The sequence below is a fragment of the Oncorhynchus keta genome, chromosome 19, assembly GCF_023373465.1.
Source record: "Oncorhynchus keta strain PuntledgeMale-10-30-2019 chromosome 19, Oket_V2, whole genome shotgun sequence".
Classification (NCBI taxonomy): Eukaryota; Metazoa; Chordata; class Actinopteri; order Salmoniformes; family Salmonidae; genus Oncorhynchus; species Oncorhynchus keta.
The window spans coordinates 87,145,320-87,167,298 of record NC_068439.1 but is presented as its reverse complement, the minus strand read 5'-3'; the positions used below and the strand labels follow the sequence as shown (position 1 = coordinate 87,167,298).

Genomic DNA, 21,979 nt, shown 5'->3' with positions numbered 1-21,979 from the left:
CTCTCAGTGTAGTATATAGACAACACTCTCAGTGTAGTATATAGATAACACTCTCAGTGTAGTATATAGACAACACTCTCAGTGTAGTATATATAGCACTCTCAGAGTAGTATATAGACCTGTAGCCAACACTCTCAGTGTAGTATATAGACAACACTCTCAGTGTAGAATATAGATGTAGACAACACTCTCAGTGTAGTATATAGATAACACTCTCAGTGTAGTATATAGACAACGCTCTCAGTGTAGTATATAGACAACGCTCTCAGTGTAGTATATAGACAACACTCTCAGTGTAGTATATAGACAACACTCTCAGTGTAGTATATAGACAACACTCTCAGTGTAGTATATAGACAACACTCTCAGTGTAGTATATAGACAACACTCTCAGTGTAGTATATAGATAACACTCTCAGTGTAGTATATAGATAACACTCTCAGTGTAGTATATAGATGACAACACTCTCAGTGTAGTATATAGATAACACTCTCAGTGTAGTATATAGATAACACTCTCAGTGTAGTATATAGATGTAGCCAACACTCTCAGTGTAGTATATAGACAACACTCTCAGTGTAGTATATAGACAACACTCTCAGTGTAGTATATAGATGTAGACAACACTCTCAGTGTAGTATATAGATAACACTCTCAGTGTAGTATATAGACAACACTCTCAGTGTAGTATATAGACAACACTCTCAGTGTAGTATATAGATAACACTCTCAGTGTAGTATATAGACAACACTCTCAGTTTAGTATATAGACCTGTAGACAACACTCTTACTGTAGTATATAGATGTAGCCAACACTCTCAGTGTAGTATATAGACCTGTAGACAACACTCTTACTGTAGTATATAGACAACACTCTAAGTGTAGTATATAGATAACACTCTCAGTGTAGTATATAGACAACACTCAGTGTAGTATATAGACAACACTCTCAGTGTAGTATATAGACAACACTCTCAGTGTAGTATATAGACAACACATTCACAGTGTGGTATATAGACAACACTCTCAGTGTAGTATATAGACAACACTCTCAGTGTAGTATATAGATGTAGACAACACTCTCAGTGTAGTATATAGACAACACTCTCAGTGTAGTATATAGACAACACATTCTCAGTGTAGTATATAGACAACACTCTCAGTGTAGTATATAGACAACACTCTCAGTGTAGTATATAGACAACACTCTCAGTGTAGTATATAGACAACACTCTCAGTGTAGTATATAGATAACACTCTCAGTGTAGTATATAGACAACACTCTCAGTTTAGTATATAGACCTGTAGACAACACTCTTAGTGTAGTATATAGATGACAACACTCTCAGTGTAGTATATAGACAACACTCTTACTGTAGTATATAGACAACACTCTCAGTGTAGTATATAGACAACACTCTCAGTGTAGTATATAGACAACACTCTCAGTGTAGTATATAGACAACACTCTCAGTGTAGTATATAGACAACACTCTCAGTGTAGTATATAGACAACACTCTCAGTGTAGTATATAGACAACACTCTCAGTGTAGTATATAGACAACACTCTCAGTGTAGTATATAGACAACACTCTCAGTGTAGTATATAGACAACACTCTCAGTGTAGTATATAGACAACACTCTCAGTGTAGTATATAGATAACACTCTCAGTGTAGTATATAGACAACACTCTCAGTGTAGTATATAGACAACACTCTCAGTGTAGTATATAGACAACACTCTCAGTGTAGTATATAGACAACACTCTCAGTGTAGTATATAGACAACACTCTCAGTGTAGTATATAGACAACACTCTCAGTGTAGTATATAGACAACACTCTCAGTGTAGTATATAGATAACACTCTCAGTGTAGTATATAGACAACACTCTCAGTTTAGTATATAGACCTGTAGACAACACTCTTACTGTAGTATATAGATAGCCAACACTCTCAGTGTAGTATATAGATACACTCTCAGTGTAGTATATAGACCTGTAGACAACACTCTTACTGTAGTATATAGACAACACTCTAGTGTAGTATATAGATAACACTCTCAGTGTAGTATATAGACAACACTCTCAGTGTAGTATATAGACAACACTCTCAGTGTAGTATATGTAACACTCTCAGTGTAGTATATAGACAACACTCTCAGTGTAGTATATAGACAACACTCTCAGTGTAGTATATAGACAACACTCTCAGTGTAGTATATAGACAACACTCTCAGTGTAGTATATAGACAACACTCTCAGTGTAGTATATAGACAACACTCTCAGTGTAGTATATAGACAACACTCTCAGTGTAGTATATAGACAACACTCTCAGTGTAGTATATAGACAACACTCTCAGTGTAGTATATAGACAACACTCTCAGTGTAGTATATAGACAACACTCTCAGTGTAGTATATAGACAACACTCTCAGTGTAGTATATAGACAACACTCTCAGTGTAGTATATAGACAACACTCTCAGTGTAGTATATAGACAACACTCTCAGTGTAGTATATAGACAACACTCTCAGTGTAGTATATAGACACCACTCTCAGTGTAGCTCTGTATAACACTCTCAGTTTAGCATATAGACAACACTCTCAGTGTAGTATATATAGCACTCTCACAGTAGTATATAGACCTGTAGACAACACTCTCAGTGTAGTATATAGACAACACTCTCAGTGTAGTATATAGATAACACTCTCAGTGTAGTATATAGACAACACTCTCAGTGTAGTATATATAGCACTCTCAGAGTAGTATATAGACTCTGTAGCCACACTCTCAGTGTAGTATATAGACAACACTCTCAGTGTAGAATATAGATGTAGACAACACTCTCAGTGTAGTATATAGACAACACTCTCAGTGTAGTATATAGACTCTCAGTGTAGTATATAGACAACTCTCAGTGTAGTATATAGATAACACTCTCAGTGTAGTATATAGACAACACTCTCAGTGTAGTATATAGACAACACTCTCAGTGTAGTATATAGACAACACTCTCAGTGTATTATATAGACAACACTCTCAGTGTAGTATATAGATAACACTCTCAGTGTAGTATATAGATAGCACTCTCAGTGTTAGACCTGTAGCCAACACTCTCAGTGTAGTATATAGACAACACTCTCAGTGTAGTATATAGACAACACTCTCAGTGTAGTATATAGAGACAACACTCTCAGTGTAGTATATAGATGTAGCCAACACTCTCAGTGTAGTATATAGATAACACTCTGTGTAGTATATAGACAACACTCTCAGTGTAGTATATAGACAACACTCTCAGTGTAGTATATAGACAACACATCTCAGTAGTAGATAACACTCTCAGTGTAGTACTCTCATTGTAGTATATAGACAACACTCTCAGTGTAGTATATAGACAACACTCTCAGTGTAGTATATAGACAACACTCTCAGTGTAGTATATAGACAACACTCTCAGTGTAGTATATAGACAACACTCTCAGTGTAGTATATAGATAACACTCTCAGTGTAGTATATAGACAACACTCTCAGTGTAGTATATAGATAACACTCTCAGTGTAGTATATAGATAACACTCTCAGTGTAGTATATAGATAACACTCTCAGTGTAGACAACACTCTCAGTGTAGTATATAGACAACACTCTCAGTGTAGTATATAGACAACACTCTCAGTGTAGTATATATAGACAACACTCTCAGTGTAGTATATAGATAACACTCTCAGTGTAGTATATAGACAACACTCTCAGTGTAGTATATAGACAACACTCTCAGTGTAGTATATAGATAACACTCTCAGTGTAGTATATAGACAACACTCTCAGTGTAGTATATAGACAACACTCTCAGTGTAGTATATGTAGCCAACACTCTCAGTGTAGATATAGATAACACTCTCAGTGTAGTATATAGACCTGTAGACAACACTCTCAGTGTAGTATATAGACAACACTCTCAGTGTAGTATATAGACAACACTCTCAGTGTAGTATATAGACAACACTCTCAGTGTAGTATATAGACAACACTCTCAGTGTAGTATATAGTAGTATATAGACAACACTCTCAGTGTAGTATATAGACAACACTCTCAGTGTAGTATATAGACAACACTCTCAGTGTAGTATATAGACAACACTCTCAGTGTAGTATATAGACAACACTCTCAGTGTAGTATATAGACAACACTCTCAGTGTAGTATATAGACAACACTCTCAGTGTAGTATATAGACAACACTCTCAGTGTAGTATATAGACAACACTCTCAGTGTAGTATATAGACAACACTCTCAGTGTAGTATATAGACAACACTCTCAGTGTAGTATATAGACAACATATAGACAACACTCTCAGTGTAGTATATAGACAACACTCTCAGTGTAGTATATAGACAACACTCTCAGTGTAGTATATAGACAACACTCTCAGTGTAGTATATAGACAACACTCTCAGTGTAGTATATAGACAACACTCTCAGTGTAGTATATATAGCACTCTCAGTAGTATATAGATAGACAACACTCTCAGTGTAGTATATAGACAACACTCTCAGTGTAGTATATAGACAACACTCTCAGTGTAGTATATAGACTCTCAGTGTAGTATATAGACAACACTCTCAGTGTAGTATATAGACCTGTAGACAACACTCTCAGTGTATTATATAGACAACACTCTCAGTGTAGTATATAGATAACACTCTCAGTGTAGTATATAGATAACACTCTCAGTGTAGTATATAGAGAGCCAACACTCTCAGTGTAGTATATAGACAACACTCAGTGTAGTATATAGACAACACTCTCAGTGTAGTATATAGAGACAACACTCTCAGTGTAGTAGAGTAGCCAACACTCTCAGTGTAGTATATAGACTCTGTGTGTATATAGACAACACTCTCAGTGTAGTATATAGATAACACTCTCAGTGTAGTATATAGACAACACTCTCAGTGTAGTATATAGACAACACTCTCAGTGTAGTATATAGACAACACTCTCAGTGTAGTATATAGACAACACTCTCAGTGTAGTATATAGATAACACTCTCAGTGTAGTATATAGATAACACTCTCAGTGTAGTATATAGACAACACTCTCAGTGTAGTATATAGACAACACTCTACACAGTGTAGTATATAGACAACACTCTCAGTGTAGTATATAGACAACACTCTCAGTGTGTATATAGACAACACTCTCAGTGTAGTATATAGACAACACTCTCAGTGTAGTATATAGACAACACTCTCAGTGTAGTATATAGACAACACTCTCAGTGTAGTATATAGACAACACTCTCAGTGTAGTATATAGACAACACTCTCAGTGTAGTATATAGACCTGTAGCCAACACTCTCAGTGTAGCATATATAGACAACACTCTCAGTGTAGTATATAGACAACACTCTCAGTGTAGTATATAGACAACACTCTCAGTGTAGTATATAGATGTAGACACACTCTCAGTGTAGTATATAGACAACACTCTCAGTGTAGTATATAGATAACACTCTCAGTGTAGTATATAGACCTGTAGACAACACTCTCAGTGTATTATATAGACAACACTCTCAGTGTAGTATATAGATAACACTCTCAGTGTAGTATATAGATAGCACTCTCAGTGTAGTATATAGACCTGTAGCCAACACTCTCAGTGTAGACAACACTCTCAGTGTAGTATATAGACAACACTCTCAGTGTAGTATATAGAGACAACACTCTCAGTGTAGTATATAGATGTAGCCAACACTCTCAGTGTAGTATATAGATAACACTCTCAGTGTAGTATATAGACAACACTCTCAGTGTAGTATATAGATAACACTCTCAGTGTAGTATATAGATAACACTCTCAGTGTAGTATATAGACAACACTCTCAGTGTAGTATATAGACAACACTCTCAGTGTAGTATATAGACAACACTCTCAGTGTAGTATATAGACAACACTCTCAGTGTAGTATATAGACAACACTCTCAGTGTAGTATATAGATAACACTCTCAGTGTAGTATATAGACAACACTCTCAGTGTAGTATATAGACAACACTCTCAGTGTAGTATATAGATAACACTCTCAGTGTAGTATATAGATAACACTCTCAGTGTAGTATATAGATAACACTCTCAGTGTAGTATATAGACAACACTCTCAGTGTAGTATATAGACAACACTCTCAGTGTAGTATATAGACAACACTCTCAGTGTAGTATATAGACAACACTCTCAGTGTAGTATATAGACAACACTCTCAGTGTAGTATATAGATAGACAACACTATATAGACAACACTCTCAGTGTAGTATATAGACAACACTCTCAGTGTAGTATATAGACAACACTCTCAGTGTAGTATATAGACAACACTCTCAGTGTAGTATATAGACAACACTCTCAGTGTAGTATATAGACACTCTCAGTGTAGTATATAGACAACACTCTCAGTGTAGTATATAGACAACACTCTCAGTGTAGTATATAGATAGACAACACTCTCAGTGTAGTATATAGACAACACTCTCAGTGTAGTATATAGACAACACTCTCAGTGTAGTATATAGACAACACTCTCAGTGTAGTATATAGACAACACTCTCAGTGTAGTATATAGACAACACTCTCAGTGTAGTATATAGACAACACTCTCAGTGTAGTATATAGACAACACTCTCAGTGTAGTATATAGACAACACTCTCAGTGTAGTATATAGACAACACTCTCAGTGTAGTATATAGACAACACTCTCAGTGTAGTATATAGACAACACTCTCAGTGTAGTATATAGACAACACTCTCAGTGTAGTATATAGACAACACTCTCAGTGTAGTATATAGACAACACTCTCAGTGTATATAGACAACACTCTCAGTGTAGTATATAGACAACACTCTCAGTGTAGTATATAGACAAAACTCTCAGTGTAGTATATAGACAACACTCTCAGTGTAGTATATAGAGACAACACTCTCAGTTTAGCATATAGACAACACTCTCAGTGTAGTATATATAGCACTCTCACAGTAGTATATAGACCTGTAGCCAACACTCTCAGTGTAGTATATAGACAACACTCTCAGTGTAGAATATAGATGTAGACAACACTCTCAGTGTAGTATATAGACAACACTCTCAGTGTAGTATATAGACAACACTCTCAGTGTAGTATATAGACCTGTAGACAACACTCTCAGTGTATTATATAGACAACACTCTCAGTGTAGTATATAGATAACACTCTCAGTGTAGTATATAGATAGCACTCTCAGTGTAGTATATAGACCTGTAGCCAACACTCTCAGTGTAGTATATAGACAACACTCTCAGTGTAGTATATAGACACCACTCTCAGTGTAGTATATAGACCTGTAGCCAACACTCTCAGTGTAGTATATAGATGTAGCCAACACTCTCAGTGTAGTATATAGATAACACTCTGTGTAGTATATAGACAACACTCTCAGTGTAGTATATAGATAACACTCTCAGTGTAGTATATAGACAACACTCTCAGTGTAGTATATAGACCTGTAGCCAACACTCTCAGTGTAGTATATAGATGTAGACAACACTCTCAGTGTAGTATATAGACAACACTCTCAGTGTAGTATATAGACAACACTCTCAGTGTAGTATATAGATAACACTCTCAGTGTAGTATATAGATAACACTCTCAGTGTAGTATATAGACAACACATACACAGTGTAGTATATAGACAACACTCTCAGTGTAGTATATAGATAACACTCTCAGTGTAGTATATAGACAACACTCTCAGTGTAGTATATAGACAACACTCTCAGTGTAGTATATAGACAACACTCTCAGTGTAGTATATAGACAACACTCTCAGTGTAGTATATAGACAACACTCTCAGTGTAGTATATAGACAACACTCTCAGTGTAGTATATAGACCTGTAGCCAACACTCTCAGTTTAGCATATAGACAACACTCTCAGTGTAGTATATATAGCACTCTCACAGTAGTATATAGACCTGTAGCCAACACTCTCAGTGTAGTATATAGACAACACTCTCAGTGTAGAATATAGATGTAGACAACTCTCAGTGTAGTATATAGACAACACTCTCAGTGTAGTATATAGACAACACTCTCAGTGTAGTATATAGACCTGTAGACAACACTCTCAGTGTATTATATAGACAACACTCTCAGTGTAGTATATAGATAACACTCTCAGTGTAGTATATAGATAGCACTCTCAGTGTAGTATATAGACCTGTAGCCAACACTCTCAGTGTAGTATATAGACAACACTCTCAGTGTAGTATATAGACAACACTCTCAGTGTAGTATATAGACCTGTAGCCAACACTCTCAGTTTAGTATATAGATGTAGCCAACACTCTCAGTGTAGTATATAGATAACACTCTGTGTAGTATATAGACAACACTCTCAGTGTAGTATATAGATAACACTCTCAGTGTAGTATATAGATAACACTCTCAGTGTAGTATATAGACAACACTCTCAGTGTAGTATATAGACAACACTCTCAGTGTAGTATATAGACAACACTCTCAGTGTAGTATATAGACAACACTCTCAGTGTAGTATATAGACAACACTCTCAGTGTAGTATATAGATAACACTCTCAGTGTAGTATATAGATAACACTCTCAGTGTAGTATATAGATGTAGCCAACACTCTCAGTGTAGTATATAGATAACACTCTCAGTGTAGTATATAGATAACACTCTCAGTGTAGTATATAGATGTAGCCAACACTCTCAGTGTAGTATATAGACAACACTCTCAGTGTAGTATATAGACAACACTCTCAGTGTAGTATATAGATGTAGACAACACTCTCAGTGTAGTATATAGACCTGTAGACAACACTCTTACTGTAGTATATAGATGTAGCCAACACTCTCAGTGTAGTATATAGACCTGTAGACAACACTCTTACTGTAGTATATAGACAACACTCTAAGTGTAGTATATAGATAACACTCTCAGTGTAGTATATAGACAACACTCTCAGTGTAGTATATAGACAACACTCTCAGTGTAGTATATAGACAACACTCTCAGTGTAGTATATAGACAACACTCTCAGTGTAGTATATAGACAACACTCTCAGTGTAGTATATAGATAACACTCTCAGTGTAGTATATAGATGTAGACAACACTCTCAGTGTAGTATATAGACAACACTCTCAGTGTAGTATATAGACAACACTCTCAGTGTAGTATATAGATAACACTCTCAGTGTAGTATATAGATGTAGCCAACACTCTCAGTGTAGTATATAGATAACACTCTCAGTGTAGTATATAGATAACACTCTCAGTGTAGTATATAGACAACACTCTCAGTGTAGTATATAGACAACACTCTCAGTGTAGTATATAGACAACACTCTCAGTGTAGTATATAGACAACACTCTCAGTGTAGTATATAGACAACACTCTCAGTGTAGTATATAGACAACACTCTCAGTGTAGTATATAGACAACACTCTCAGTGTAGTATATAGACAACACTCTCAGTGTAGTATATAGACAACACTCTCAGTGTAGTATATAGACAACACTCTCAGTGTAGTATATAGACAAACTCTCAGTGTAGTATATAGACAACACTCTCAGTGTAGTATATAGACCTGTAGCCAACACTCTCAGTTTAGCATATAGACAACACTCTCAGTGTAGTATATATAGCACTCTCACAGTAGTATATAGACCTGTAGCCAACACTCTCAGTGTAGTATATAGACAACACTCTCAGTGTAGAATATAGATGTAGACAACACTCTCAGTGTAGTATATAGACAACACTCTCAGTGTAGTATATAGACAACACTCTCAGTGTAGTATATAGACCTGTAGACAACACTCTCAGTGTATTATATAGACAACACTCTCAGTGTAGTATATAGATAACACTCTCAGTGTAGTATATAGATAGCACTCTCAGTGTAGTATATAGACCTGTAGCCAACACTCTCAGTGTAGTATATAGACAACACTCTCAGTGTAGTATATAGACACCACTCTCAGTGTAGTATATAGACCTGTAGCCAACACTCTCAGTGTAGTATATAGATGTAGCCAACACTCTCAGTGTAGTATATAGATAACACTCTGTGTAGTATATAGACAACACTCTCAGTGTAGTATATAGATAACACTCTCAGTGTAGTATATAGACAACACTCTCAGTGTAGTATATAGACCTGTAGCCAACACTCTCAGTGTAGTATATAGATGTAGACAACACTCTCAGTGTAGTATATAGACAACACTCTCAGTGTAGTGTATAGATAACACTCTCAGTGTAGTATATAGATAACACTCTCAGTGTAGTATATAGATAACACTCTCAGTGTAGTATATAGATGTAGACAACACATACACAGTGTAGTATATAGACAACACTCTCAGTGTAGTATATAGATAACACTCTCAGTGTAGTATATAGACAACACTCTCAGTGTAGTATATAGACAACACTCTCAGTGTAGTATATAGACAACACTCTCAGTGTAGTATATAGACAACACTCTCAGTGTAGTATATAGACAAAACTCTCAGTGTAGTATATAGACAACACTCTCAGTGTAGTATATAGACCTGTAGCCAACACTCTCAGTTAGTATATAGACAACACTCTCAGTGTAGTATATATAGCACTCTCACAGTAGTATATAGACCTGTAGCCAACACTCTCAGTGTAGTATATAGACAACACTCTCAGTGTAGAATATAGATGTAGACACACTCTCAGTGTAGTATATAGACAACACTCTCAGTGTAGTATATAGACAACACTCTCAGTGTAGTATATAGACCTGTAGACAACACTCTCAGTGTATTATATAGACAACACTCTCAGTGTAGTATATAGATAACACTCTCAGTGTAGTATATAGATAGCACTCTCAGTGTAGTATATAGACCTGTAGCCAACACTCTCAGTGTAGTATATAGACAACACTCTCAGTGTAGTATATAGACAACACTCTCAGTGTAGTATATAGACCTGTAGCCAACACTCTCAGTTTAGTATATAGATGTAGCCAACACTCTCAGTGTAGTATATAGATAACACTCTGTGTAGTATATAGACAACACTCTCAGTGTAGTATATAGATAACACTCTCAGTGTAGTATATAGATAACACTCTCAGTGTAGTATATAGACAACACTCTCAGTGTAGTATATAGACAACACTCTCAGTGTAGTATATAGACAACACTCTCAGTGTAGTATATAGACAACACTCTCAGTGTAGTATATAGACAACACTCTCAGTGTAGTATATAGATAACACTCTCAGTGTAGTATATAGATAACACTCTCAGTGTAGTATATAGATGTAGCCAACACTCTCAGTGTAGTATATAGATAACACTCTCAGTGTAGTATATAGATAACACTCTCAGTGTAGTATATAGATGTAGCCAACACTCTCAGTGTAGTATATAGACAACACTCTCAGTGTAGTATATAGACAACACTCTCAGTGTAGTATATAGATGTAGACAACACTCTCAGTGTAGTATATAGACCTGTAGACAACACTCTTACTGTAGTATATAGATGTAGCCAACACTCTCAGTGTAGTATATAGACCTGTAGACAACACTCTTACTGTAGTATATAGACAACACTCTCAGTGTAGTATATAGACAACACTCTCAGTGTAGTATATAGACAACACTCTCAGTGTAGTATATAGACAACACTCTCAGTGTAGTATATAGACAACACTCTCAGTGTAGTATATAGACAACACTCTCAGTGTAGTGTATAGACAACACTCTCAGTGTAGTATATAGATAACACTCTCAGTGTAGTATATAGATGTAGACAACACTCTCAGTGTAGTATATAGATAACACTCTCAGTGTAGTATATAGACAACACTCTCAGTGTAGTATATAGATAACACTCTCAGTGTAGTATATAGACAACACTCTCAGTGTAGTATATAGATAACACTCTCAGTGTAGTATATAGATAACACTCTCAGTGTAGTATATAGATAACACTCTCAGTGTAGTATATAGATGTAGCCAACACTCTCAGTGTAGTATATAGATAACACTCTCAGTGTAGTATATAGATAACACTCTCAGTGTAGTATATAGATGTAGCCAACACTCTCAGTGTAGTATATAGACAACACTCTCAGTGTAGTATATAGACAACACTCTCAGTGTAGTATATAGATGTAGACAACACTCTCAGTGTAGTATATAGATAACACTCTCAGTGTAGTATATAGACAACACTCTCAGTGTAGTATATAGACAACACTCTCAGTGTAGTATATAGATAACACTCTCAGTGTAGTATATAGACAACACTCTCAGTTTAGTATATAGACCTGTAGACAACACTCTTACTGTAGTATATAGATGTAGCCAACACTCTCAGTGTAGTATATAGACCTGTAGACAACACTCTTACTGTAGTATATAGACAACACTCTCAGTGTAGTATATAGATAACACTCTCAGTGTAGTATATAGACAACACTCTCAGTGTAGTATATAGACAACACTCTCAGTGTAGTATATAGACAACACTCTCAGTGTAGTATATAGACAACACTCTCAGTGTAGTATATAGACAACACTCTCAGTGTAGTATATAGACAACACTCTCAGTGTAGTATATAGACAACACTCTCAGTGTAGTATATAGACAACACTCTCAGTGTAGTATATAGACAACACTCTCAGTGTAGTATATAGACAACACTCTCAGTGTAGTATATAGACAACACTCTCAGTGTAGTATATAGACAACACTCTCAGTGTAGTATATAGACAACACTCTCAGTGTAGTATATAGATAACACTCTCAGTGTAGTATATAGATAACACTCTCAGTGTAGTATATAGACAACACTCTCAGTTTAGTATATAGACCTGTAGACAACACTCTTACTGTAGTATATAGATGTAGCCAACACTCTCAGTGTAGTATATAGATAGCACTCTCAGTGTAGTATATAGACCTGTAGACAACACTCTTAGTGTAGTATATAGACAACACTCTAAGTGTAGTATATAGATAACACTCTCAGTGTAGTATATAGACAACACTCTCAGTGTAGTATATAGACAACACTCTCAGTGTAGTATATAGACAACACTCTCAGTGTAGTATATAGACAACACTCTCAGTGTAGTATATAGACAACACTCTCAGTGTAGTATATAGACAACACGCTCAGTGTAGTATATAGACAACACTCTCAGTGTAGTATATAGACAACACTCTCAGTGTAGTATATAGACAACACTCTCAGTGTAGTATATAGACAACACTCTCAGTGTAGTATATAGACAACACTCTCAGTGTAGTATATAGACAACACTCTCAGTGTAGTATATAGACAACACTCTCAGTGTAGTATATAGACAACACTCTCAGTGTAGTATATAGACAACACTCTCAGTGTAGTATATAGACAACACTCTCAGTGTAGTATATAGACAACACTCTCAGTGTAGTATATAGACAACACTCTCAGTGTAGTATATAGACAACACTCTCAGTGTAGTATATAGACAACACTCTCAGTGTAGTATATAGACAACACTCTCAGTGTAGTATATAGACACCACTCTCAGTGTAGTATATAGATAACACTCTCAGTTTAGCATATAGACAACACTCTCAGTGTAGTATATATAGCACTCTCACAGTAGTATATAGACCTGTAGCCAACACTCTCAGTGTAGTATATAGACAACACTCTCAGTGTAGTATATAGATAACACTCTCAGTGTAGTATATAGACAACACTCTCAGTGTAGTATATATAGCACTCTCAGAGTAGTATATAGACCTGTAGCCAACACTCTCAGTGTAGTATATAGACAACACTCTCAGTGTAGAATATAGATGTAGACAACACTCTCAGTGTAGTATATAGACAACACTCTCAGTGTAGTATATAGATAACACTCTCAGTGTAGTATATAGACAATGCTCTCATTGTAGTATATAGATAACACTCTCAGTGTAGTATATAGACAACACTCTCAGTGTAGTATATAGACAACACTCTCAGTGTAGTATATAGACCTGTAGACAACACTCTCAGTGTATTATATAGACAACACTCTCAGTGTATTATATAGACAACACTCTCAGTGTAGTATATAGATAACACTCTCAGTGTAGTATATAGATAGCACTCTCAGTGTAGTATATAGACCTGTAGACAACACTCTCAGTGTAGTATATAGACAACACTCTCAGTGTAGTATATAGACAACACTCTCAGTGTAGTATATAGACAACACTCTCAGTGTAGTATATAGATGTAGCCAACACTCTCAGTGTAGTATATAGATAACACTCTGTGTAGTATATAGACAACACTCTCAGTGTAGTATATAGACAACACTCTCAGTGTAGTATATAGATAACACTCTCAGTGTAGTATATAGACAACACTCTCAGTGTAGTATATAGATAACACTCTCAGTGTAGTATATAGACAACACTCTCAGTGTAGTATATAGACAACACTCTCAGTGTAGTATATAGACAACACTCTCAGTGTAGTATATAGACAACACTCTCAGTGTAGTATATAGACAACACTCTCAGTGTAGTATATAGACAACACTCTCAGTGTAGTATATAGACAACACTCTCAGTGTAGTATATAGATAACACTCTCAGTGTAGTATATAGATAACACTCTCAGTGTAGTATATAGATAACTCTCAGTGTAGTATATAGAGAGCCAACACTCTCAGTGTAGTATATAGACAACACTCTCAGTGTAGTATATAGACAACACTCTCAGTGTAGTATATAGACAACACTCTCAGTGTAGTATATAGATGTAGACAACACTCTCAGTGTAGTATATAGATAACACTCAGTGTAGTATATAGACAACACTCTCAGTGTAGTATATAGACAACACTCTCAGTGTAGTATATAGATAACACTCTCAGTGTAGTATATAGACAACACTCTCAGTTTAGTATATAGACCTGTAGACAACACTCTTACTGTAGTATATAGATGTAGCCAACACTCTCAGTGTAGTATATAGATAACACTCTCAGTGTAGTATATAGATAGCACTCTCAGTGTAGTATATAGACCTGTAGACAACACTCTTACTGTAGTATATAGACAACACTCTCAGTGTAGTATATAGACAACACTCTCAGTGTAGTATATAGACAACACTCTCAGTGTAGTATATAGACAACACTCTCAGTGTAGTATATAGACAACACTCTCAGTGTAGTATATAGACAACACTCTCAGTGTAGTATATAGACAACACTCTCAGTGTAGTATATAGACAACACTCTCAGTGTAGTATATAGACAACACTCTCAGTGTAGTATATAGACAACACTCTCAGTGTAGTATATAGACAACACTCTCAGTGTAGTATATAGACAACACTCTCAGTGTAGTATATAGACAACACTCTCAGTGTAGTATATAGACAACACTCTCAGTGTAGTATATAGACAACACTCTCAGTGTAGTATATAGACAACACTCTCAGTGTAGTATATAGACAACACTCTCAGTGTAGTATATAGACAACACTCTCAGTGTAGTATATAGACAACACTCTCAGTGTAGTATATAGACAAAACTCTCAGTGTAGTATATAGACAACACTCTCAGTGTAGTATATAGACCTGTAGCCAACACTCTGTTTAGCATATAGACAACACTCTCAGTGTAGTATATATAGCACTCTCACAGTAGTATATAGACCTGTAGCCAACACTCTCAGTGTAGTATATAGACAACACTCTCAGTGTAGAATATAGATGTAGACAACACTCTCAGTGTAGTATATAGACAACACTCTCAGTGTAGTATATAGACAACACTCTCAGTGTAGTATATAGACCTGTAGACAACACTCTCAGTGTATTATATAGACAACACTCTCAGTGTAGTATATAGATAACACTCTCAGTGTAGTATATAGATAGCACTCTCAGTGTAGTATATAGACCTGTAGCCAACACTCTCAGTGTAGTATATAGACAACACTCTCAGTGTAGTATATAGACACCACTCTCAGTGTAGTATATAGACCTGTAGCCAACACTCTCAGTGTAGTATATAGATGTAGCCAACACTCTCAGTGTAGTATATAGATAACACTCTGTGTAGTATATAGACAACACTCTCAGTGTAGTATATAGATAACACTCTCAGTGTAGTATATAGACAACACTCTCAGTGTAGTATATAGACCTGTAGCCAACACTCTCAGTGTAGTATATAGATAACACTCTCAGTGTAGTATATAGACAACACTCTCAGTGTAGTATGTAGATAACACTCTCAGTGTAGTATATAGATAACACTCTCAGTGTAGTATATAGATAACACTCTCAGTGTAGTATATAGACAACACATACACAGTGTAGTATATAGACAACACTCTCAGTGTAGTATATAGACAACACTCTCAGTGTAGTATATAGACAACACTCTCAGTGTAGTATATAGACAACACTCTCAGTGTAGTATATAGATAACACTCTGTAGTATATAGACAACACTCTCAGTGTAGTATATAGATAACACTCTCAGTGTAGTATATAGACAACACTCTCAGTGTAGTATATAGACAACACTCTCAGTGTAGTATATAGACCTGTAGCCAACACTCTCAGTTTAGCATATAGACAACACTCTCAGTGTAGTATATATAGCACTCTCACAGTAGTATATAGACCTGTAGCCAACACTCTCAGTGTAGTATATAGACAACACTCTCAGTGTAGAATATAGATGTAGACAACTCTCAGTGTAGTATATAGACAACACTCTCAGTGTAGTATATAGACAACACTCTCAGTGTAGTATATAGACCTGTAGACAACACTCTCAGTGTATTATATAGACAACACTCTCAGTGTAGTATATAGATAACACTCTCAGTGTAGTATATAGATAGCACTCTCAGTGTAGTATATAGACCTGTAGCCAACACTCTCAGTGTAGTATATAGACAACACTCTCAGTGTAGTATATAGACAACACTCTCAGTGTAGTATATAGACCTGTAGCCAACACTCTCAGTTTAGTATATAGATGTAGCCAACACTCTCAGTGTAGTATATAGATAACACTCTGTGTAGTATATAGACAACACTCTCAGTGTAGTATATAGATAACACTCTCAGTGTAGTATATAGACAACACTCTCAGTGTAGTATATAGACCTGTAGCCAACACTCTCAGTGTAGTATATAGATGTAGACAACACTCTCAGTGTAGTATATAGACAACACTCTCAGTGTAGTGTATAGATAACACTCTCAGTGTAGTATATAGATAACACTCTCAGTGTAGTATATAGATAACACTATCAGTGTAGTATATAGATGTAGACAACACATACACAGTGTAGTATATAGACAACACTCTCAGTGTAGTATATAGATAACACTCTCAGTGTAGTATATAGACAACACTCTCAGTGTAGTATATAGACAACACTCTCAGTGTAGTATATAGACAACACTCTCAGTGTAGTATATAGATAACACTCTCAGTGTAGTATATAGATAACACTCTCAGTGTAGTATATAGATAACACTCTCAGTGTAGTATATAGACCTGTAGCCAACACTCTCAGTTTAGTATATAGACAACACTCTCAGTGTAGTATATAGATAACACTCTCAGTGTAGTATATAGACCTGTAGCCAACACTCTCAGTGTAGTATATAGACAACACTCTCAGTGTAGTATATAGATAACACTCTCAGTGCAGTATATAGACCTGTAGCCAACACTCTCAGTGTAGTATATAGATAACACTCTCAGTGTAGTATATATATAGCACTCTCAGTGCAGTATATAGACCTGTAGCCAACACTCTCAGTGTAGTATATAGACAACACTCTCAGTGTAGTATATATATAGCACTCTCAGTGTAGTATATAGACCTGTAGCCAACACTCTCAGTGTAGTATATAGACAACACTCTCAGTGTAGTATATATATAGCACTCTCAGTGTAGTATATATATATAGCACTCTCAGTGTAGTATATAGACCTGTAGCCAACACTCTCAGTGTAGTATATAGACAACACTCTCAGTGTAGTATATATATAGCACTCTCAGTGTAGTATATAGATAACACTCTCAGTGTAGTATATATATAGCACTCTCAGTGTAGTATATAGACCTGCAGCCAACACTCTCAGTGTAGTATATAGACAACACTCTCAGTGTAGTATATAGATAACACTCTCAGTGTAGTATATAGACAACACTCTCAGTGTAGTATATAGACAACACTCTCAGTGTAGTATATAGACAACACTCTCAGTGTAGTATATAGATAACACTCTCAGTGTAGTATATAGACAACACATTCTCAGTGTGGTATATAGACAACACTCTCAGTGTAGTATATAGACAACACTCTCAGTGTAGTATATAGATGTAGACAACACTCTCAGTGTAGTATATAGACAACACTCTCAGTGTAGTATATAGACAACACTCTCAGTGTAGTATATAGACAACACTCTCAGTTTAGTATATAGACAACACTCTCAGTGTAGTATATAGACAACACTCTCAGTGTAGTATATAGATGTAGACAACACTCTCAGTGTAGTATATAGATGTAGACAACACTCTCAGTGTAGTATATAGACAACACTCTCAGTGTAGTATATAGATGTAGACAACACTCTCAGTGTAGTATATATATATATATATATATATATGTATATAGATAACACTCTCAGTGTAGTATATAGACAACACTCTCAGTGTAGTATATAGATGTAGACAACACTCTCAGTGTAGTATATAGATAACACTCTCAGTGTAGTATATAGATGTAGACAACACTCTCAGTGTAGTATATAGACCTGTAGCCAACACTCTCAGTGTAGTATATAGACAACACTCTCAGTGTAGTATATAGACAACACTCTCAGTGTAGTATATAGACAACACTCTCAGTGTAGTATATAGATAACACTCTCAGTGTAGTATATAGATAACACTCTCAGTGTAGTATATAGACAACACTCTCAGTGTAGTATATAGATAACACTCTCAGTGTAGTATATAGACAACACTCTCAGTGTAGTATATAGACAACACTCTCAGTGTAGTATATAGACAACACTCTCAGTGTAGTATATAGATAACACTCTCAGTGTAGTATATAGATAACACTCTCAGTGTAGTATATAGATAACACTCTCAGTGTAGTATATAGATAACACTCTCAGTGTAGTATATAGACAACACTCTCAGTGTAGTATATAGATGTAGACAACACTCTCAGTGTAGTATATAGATAACACTCTCAGTGTAGTATATAGATGTAGACAACACACACACACTCTTAGTGTACATGCTAACTATATGTATGGTTTCTTGTGCATGTTTGTAATTTGTGCCTATATAAGTGTGTGCGTGTGTGTTTATCATTACTCTGTGTGTGTGTTGTTTTCCTGGGAGGAGTCTTTGATGGGGGTGACCCTGGGGGCGGGGATCCGTCCTGCCTCTGCAACCTCTCCGTCAGGAAGTCTGAGTAACAGGAAGTTAGGACAGATCAAGACACACGAGACATGCATAGAGATAGAGGACTCCAGATGGATAGAACACGTTTTAGGACATGCCCATTGAAGGCTTCCACCATTTTAAAGTAGTCAACTGGGTGGGAATTCCTATGGGACCATCTCGTGGCCACAACACATGAAAGACACAGGATTTGGTTCAGGACCCCAGGTGGAGGTTAATCACCTGTATTAGCTTAACGCTTCCAACACAAAAGAAGAAGAAAATTAACAAATGGAGATGAGCCTCAATGTTGCTATCCACAAACGTCAATATGATACAGACTTGTTTCTATCTCTATAGGAGATGAGACCTATAGAATACATGAGACAGGCTGAGTCCCGGATGGCACCCTAATGTGGAACCCAATGGGCCCTGGTCAAGAGTAGTGCACTAAACAGGGAATAGGCTGCCATTTGGGACTAACAGAATGTTGTGATGGTTTCATTCTCTTACCCAGGGCTGGGTGGTAGTGTTGGATAGGAAGGGGGCAGTAGGTCAGAGGCAAGGGGGGTGGTGCATCTCTCAGCATAGCTCTGGGGGAACCAGCCCCTGTTCCCACGGTAACTACCACACAGCCAACCAGGCTCCCCCACCATCTCATCATCTACCTGCATCATGGGAAACAGAGTTGAAGTGGTGTCAGTGGGAGTCCACTTTAACACGTGTGTGTTCGAGTGTGTGTGTGTGTGTGTGTGTGTGTGTGTGTGTGTACCTCTATGAAACAGTCAGCGTCCAGGCTGAGCTCGTCAGCGTTGCGTGCGGTGAAGGGGTACAGGGCTCTGCAGGAGGTCAGGGTTAATAACCTCTCTGCATTCAGCACTGGATGCTGGCGGCCTCCTCTCTCCTGCGGCTCAATTCGCCTCCTCCTCTCGTCCTCCTCCTCCTCCTCTCTCCTCTCTCCCTCCAGCTTGGCTTGTCTGATGAGAGGACACACACAGACACCGTGTACATTGAGCATCAGGGGAAGGGGAGGATTCCTCAGTGAAATCATGAGAAATGGTGCAGCTAGCTTCCGGGTTCAACGGGCGGGTGTTAAGAAGCGCGGCGGGTCATGTTGACTTGACCTTCGCCTCTCCAGAGGCCCGTTGGGGAGTTGCAGGGATGAGACAAGATCGTAATTAATCACAAAATAGGGGAGAAATAGGGGAGAAATAGGGGAGAAATAGGGGAGAAATATGGGGAGAAATAGGGAGAAAAAGGCAGTAAAAAATAAAATAAATAATAAATATACATCCCCTTTAACCAGATACTCCTCCATTATGATATCCATCCCCTTTAACCAGATACTCCTCCATTATGATATACATCCCCTTTAACCAGATACTCTTCCATTATGATATACATCCCCTTTAACCAGATACTCTTCCATTATGATATACATCCCCTTTAACCAGATACTCTTCCATTATGATATACATCCCCTTTAACCAGATACTCTTCCATTATGATATACATCCCCTTTAACCAGATACTCCTCCATTATGATATACATCCCCTTTAACCAGATACTCTTCCATTATGATATACATCCCCTTTAACCAGATACTCCTCCATTATGATATACATCCCCTTTAACCAGATACTCTTCCATTATGATATACATCCCCTTTAACCAGATACTCCTCCATTATGATATACATCCCCTTTAACCAGATACTCCTCCATTATGATATACATCCCCTTTAACCAGATACTCTTCCATTATGATATACATCCCCTTTAACCAGATACTCTTCCATTATGATATACATCCCCTTTAACCAGATACTCTTCCATTATGATATACATCCCCTTTAACCAGATACTCTTCCATTATGATATACATCCCCTTTAACCAGATACTCTTCCATTATGATATACATCCCCTTTAACCAGATACTCTTCCATTATGATATACATTCCCTTTAACCAGATATTATACATTATGATAGTACCAGTCAAAAGTTTAACCAAACCTCCCCTCCATTATGATATACATCCCCTTTAACCAGTATATTTCCTCCATTTGATAGAATCCCCTTTAGTGCAGACATCAAAACTATGAAATCACATACTATCTTGTTAACCAATAACTCGTCCCATTAGCTGATGGCTACATCCCCATTAAGAAGGAAACTCTTCCATTATGATATACATCCCCTTTAACCAGACACTCCTGTTCATTTAAATGGTGACTACCTCATGAAGCTGGTTGAGAGAATGCCAAGAGTATGCAAAGCTGTCATCAAGGCAAAGGGTGACTACTTTGAAGAATCTAAAATCTAAAATATATTTTGACTTGTTTAACACTGTTTTGGGTTACTACATGATTCTACATGTTACTACATGATTCTACATGTTACTACATGATTCTACAT

General features: G+C 36.6%; 1 protein-coding gene across 9 annotated transcripts in view; it reads right to left on the bottom strand.

The window, feature by feature from the left end:
* The window catches only part of LOC118381393 (intersectin-2-like), a 278,177-nt gene that overhangs the window by 69,005 nt on the left and 187,193 nt on the right, over positions 1–21,979 (bottom strand). For all 9 annotated transcript variants that reach the window (XM_052471715.1, XM_052471717.1, XM_052471713.1 and 6 more), the window contains 3 exons: positions 20,335–20,539; positions 20,076–20,230; positions 19,494–19,589 (listed from right to left, as the gene is read on the bottom strand). In XM_052471715.1, coding sequence (XP_052327675.1) covers positions 19,494–19,589; positions 20,076–20,230; positions 20,335–20,539 — 456 coding nt within the window. The remainder of the gene's footprint in view (positions 1–19,493; positions 19,590–20,075; positions 20,231–20,334; positions 20,540–21,979) is intronic.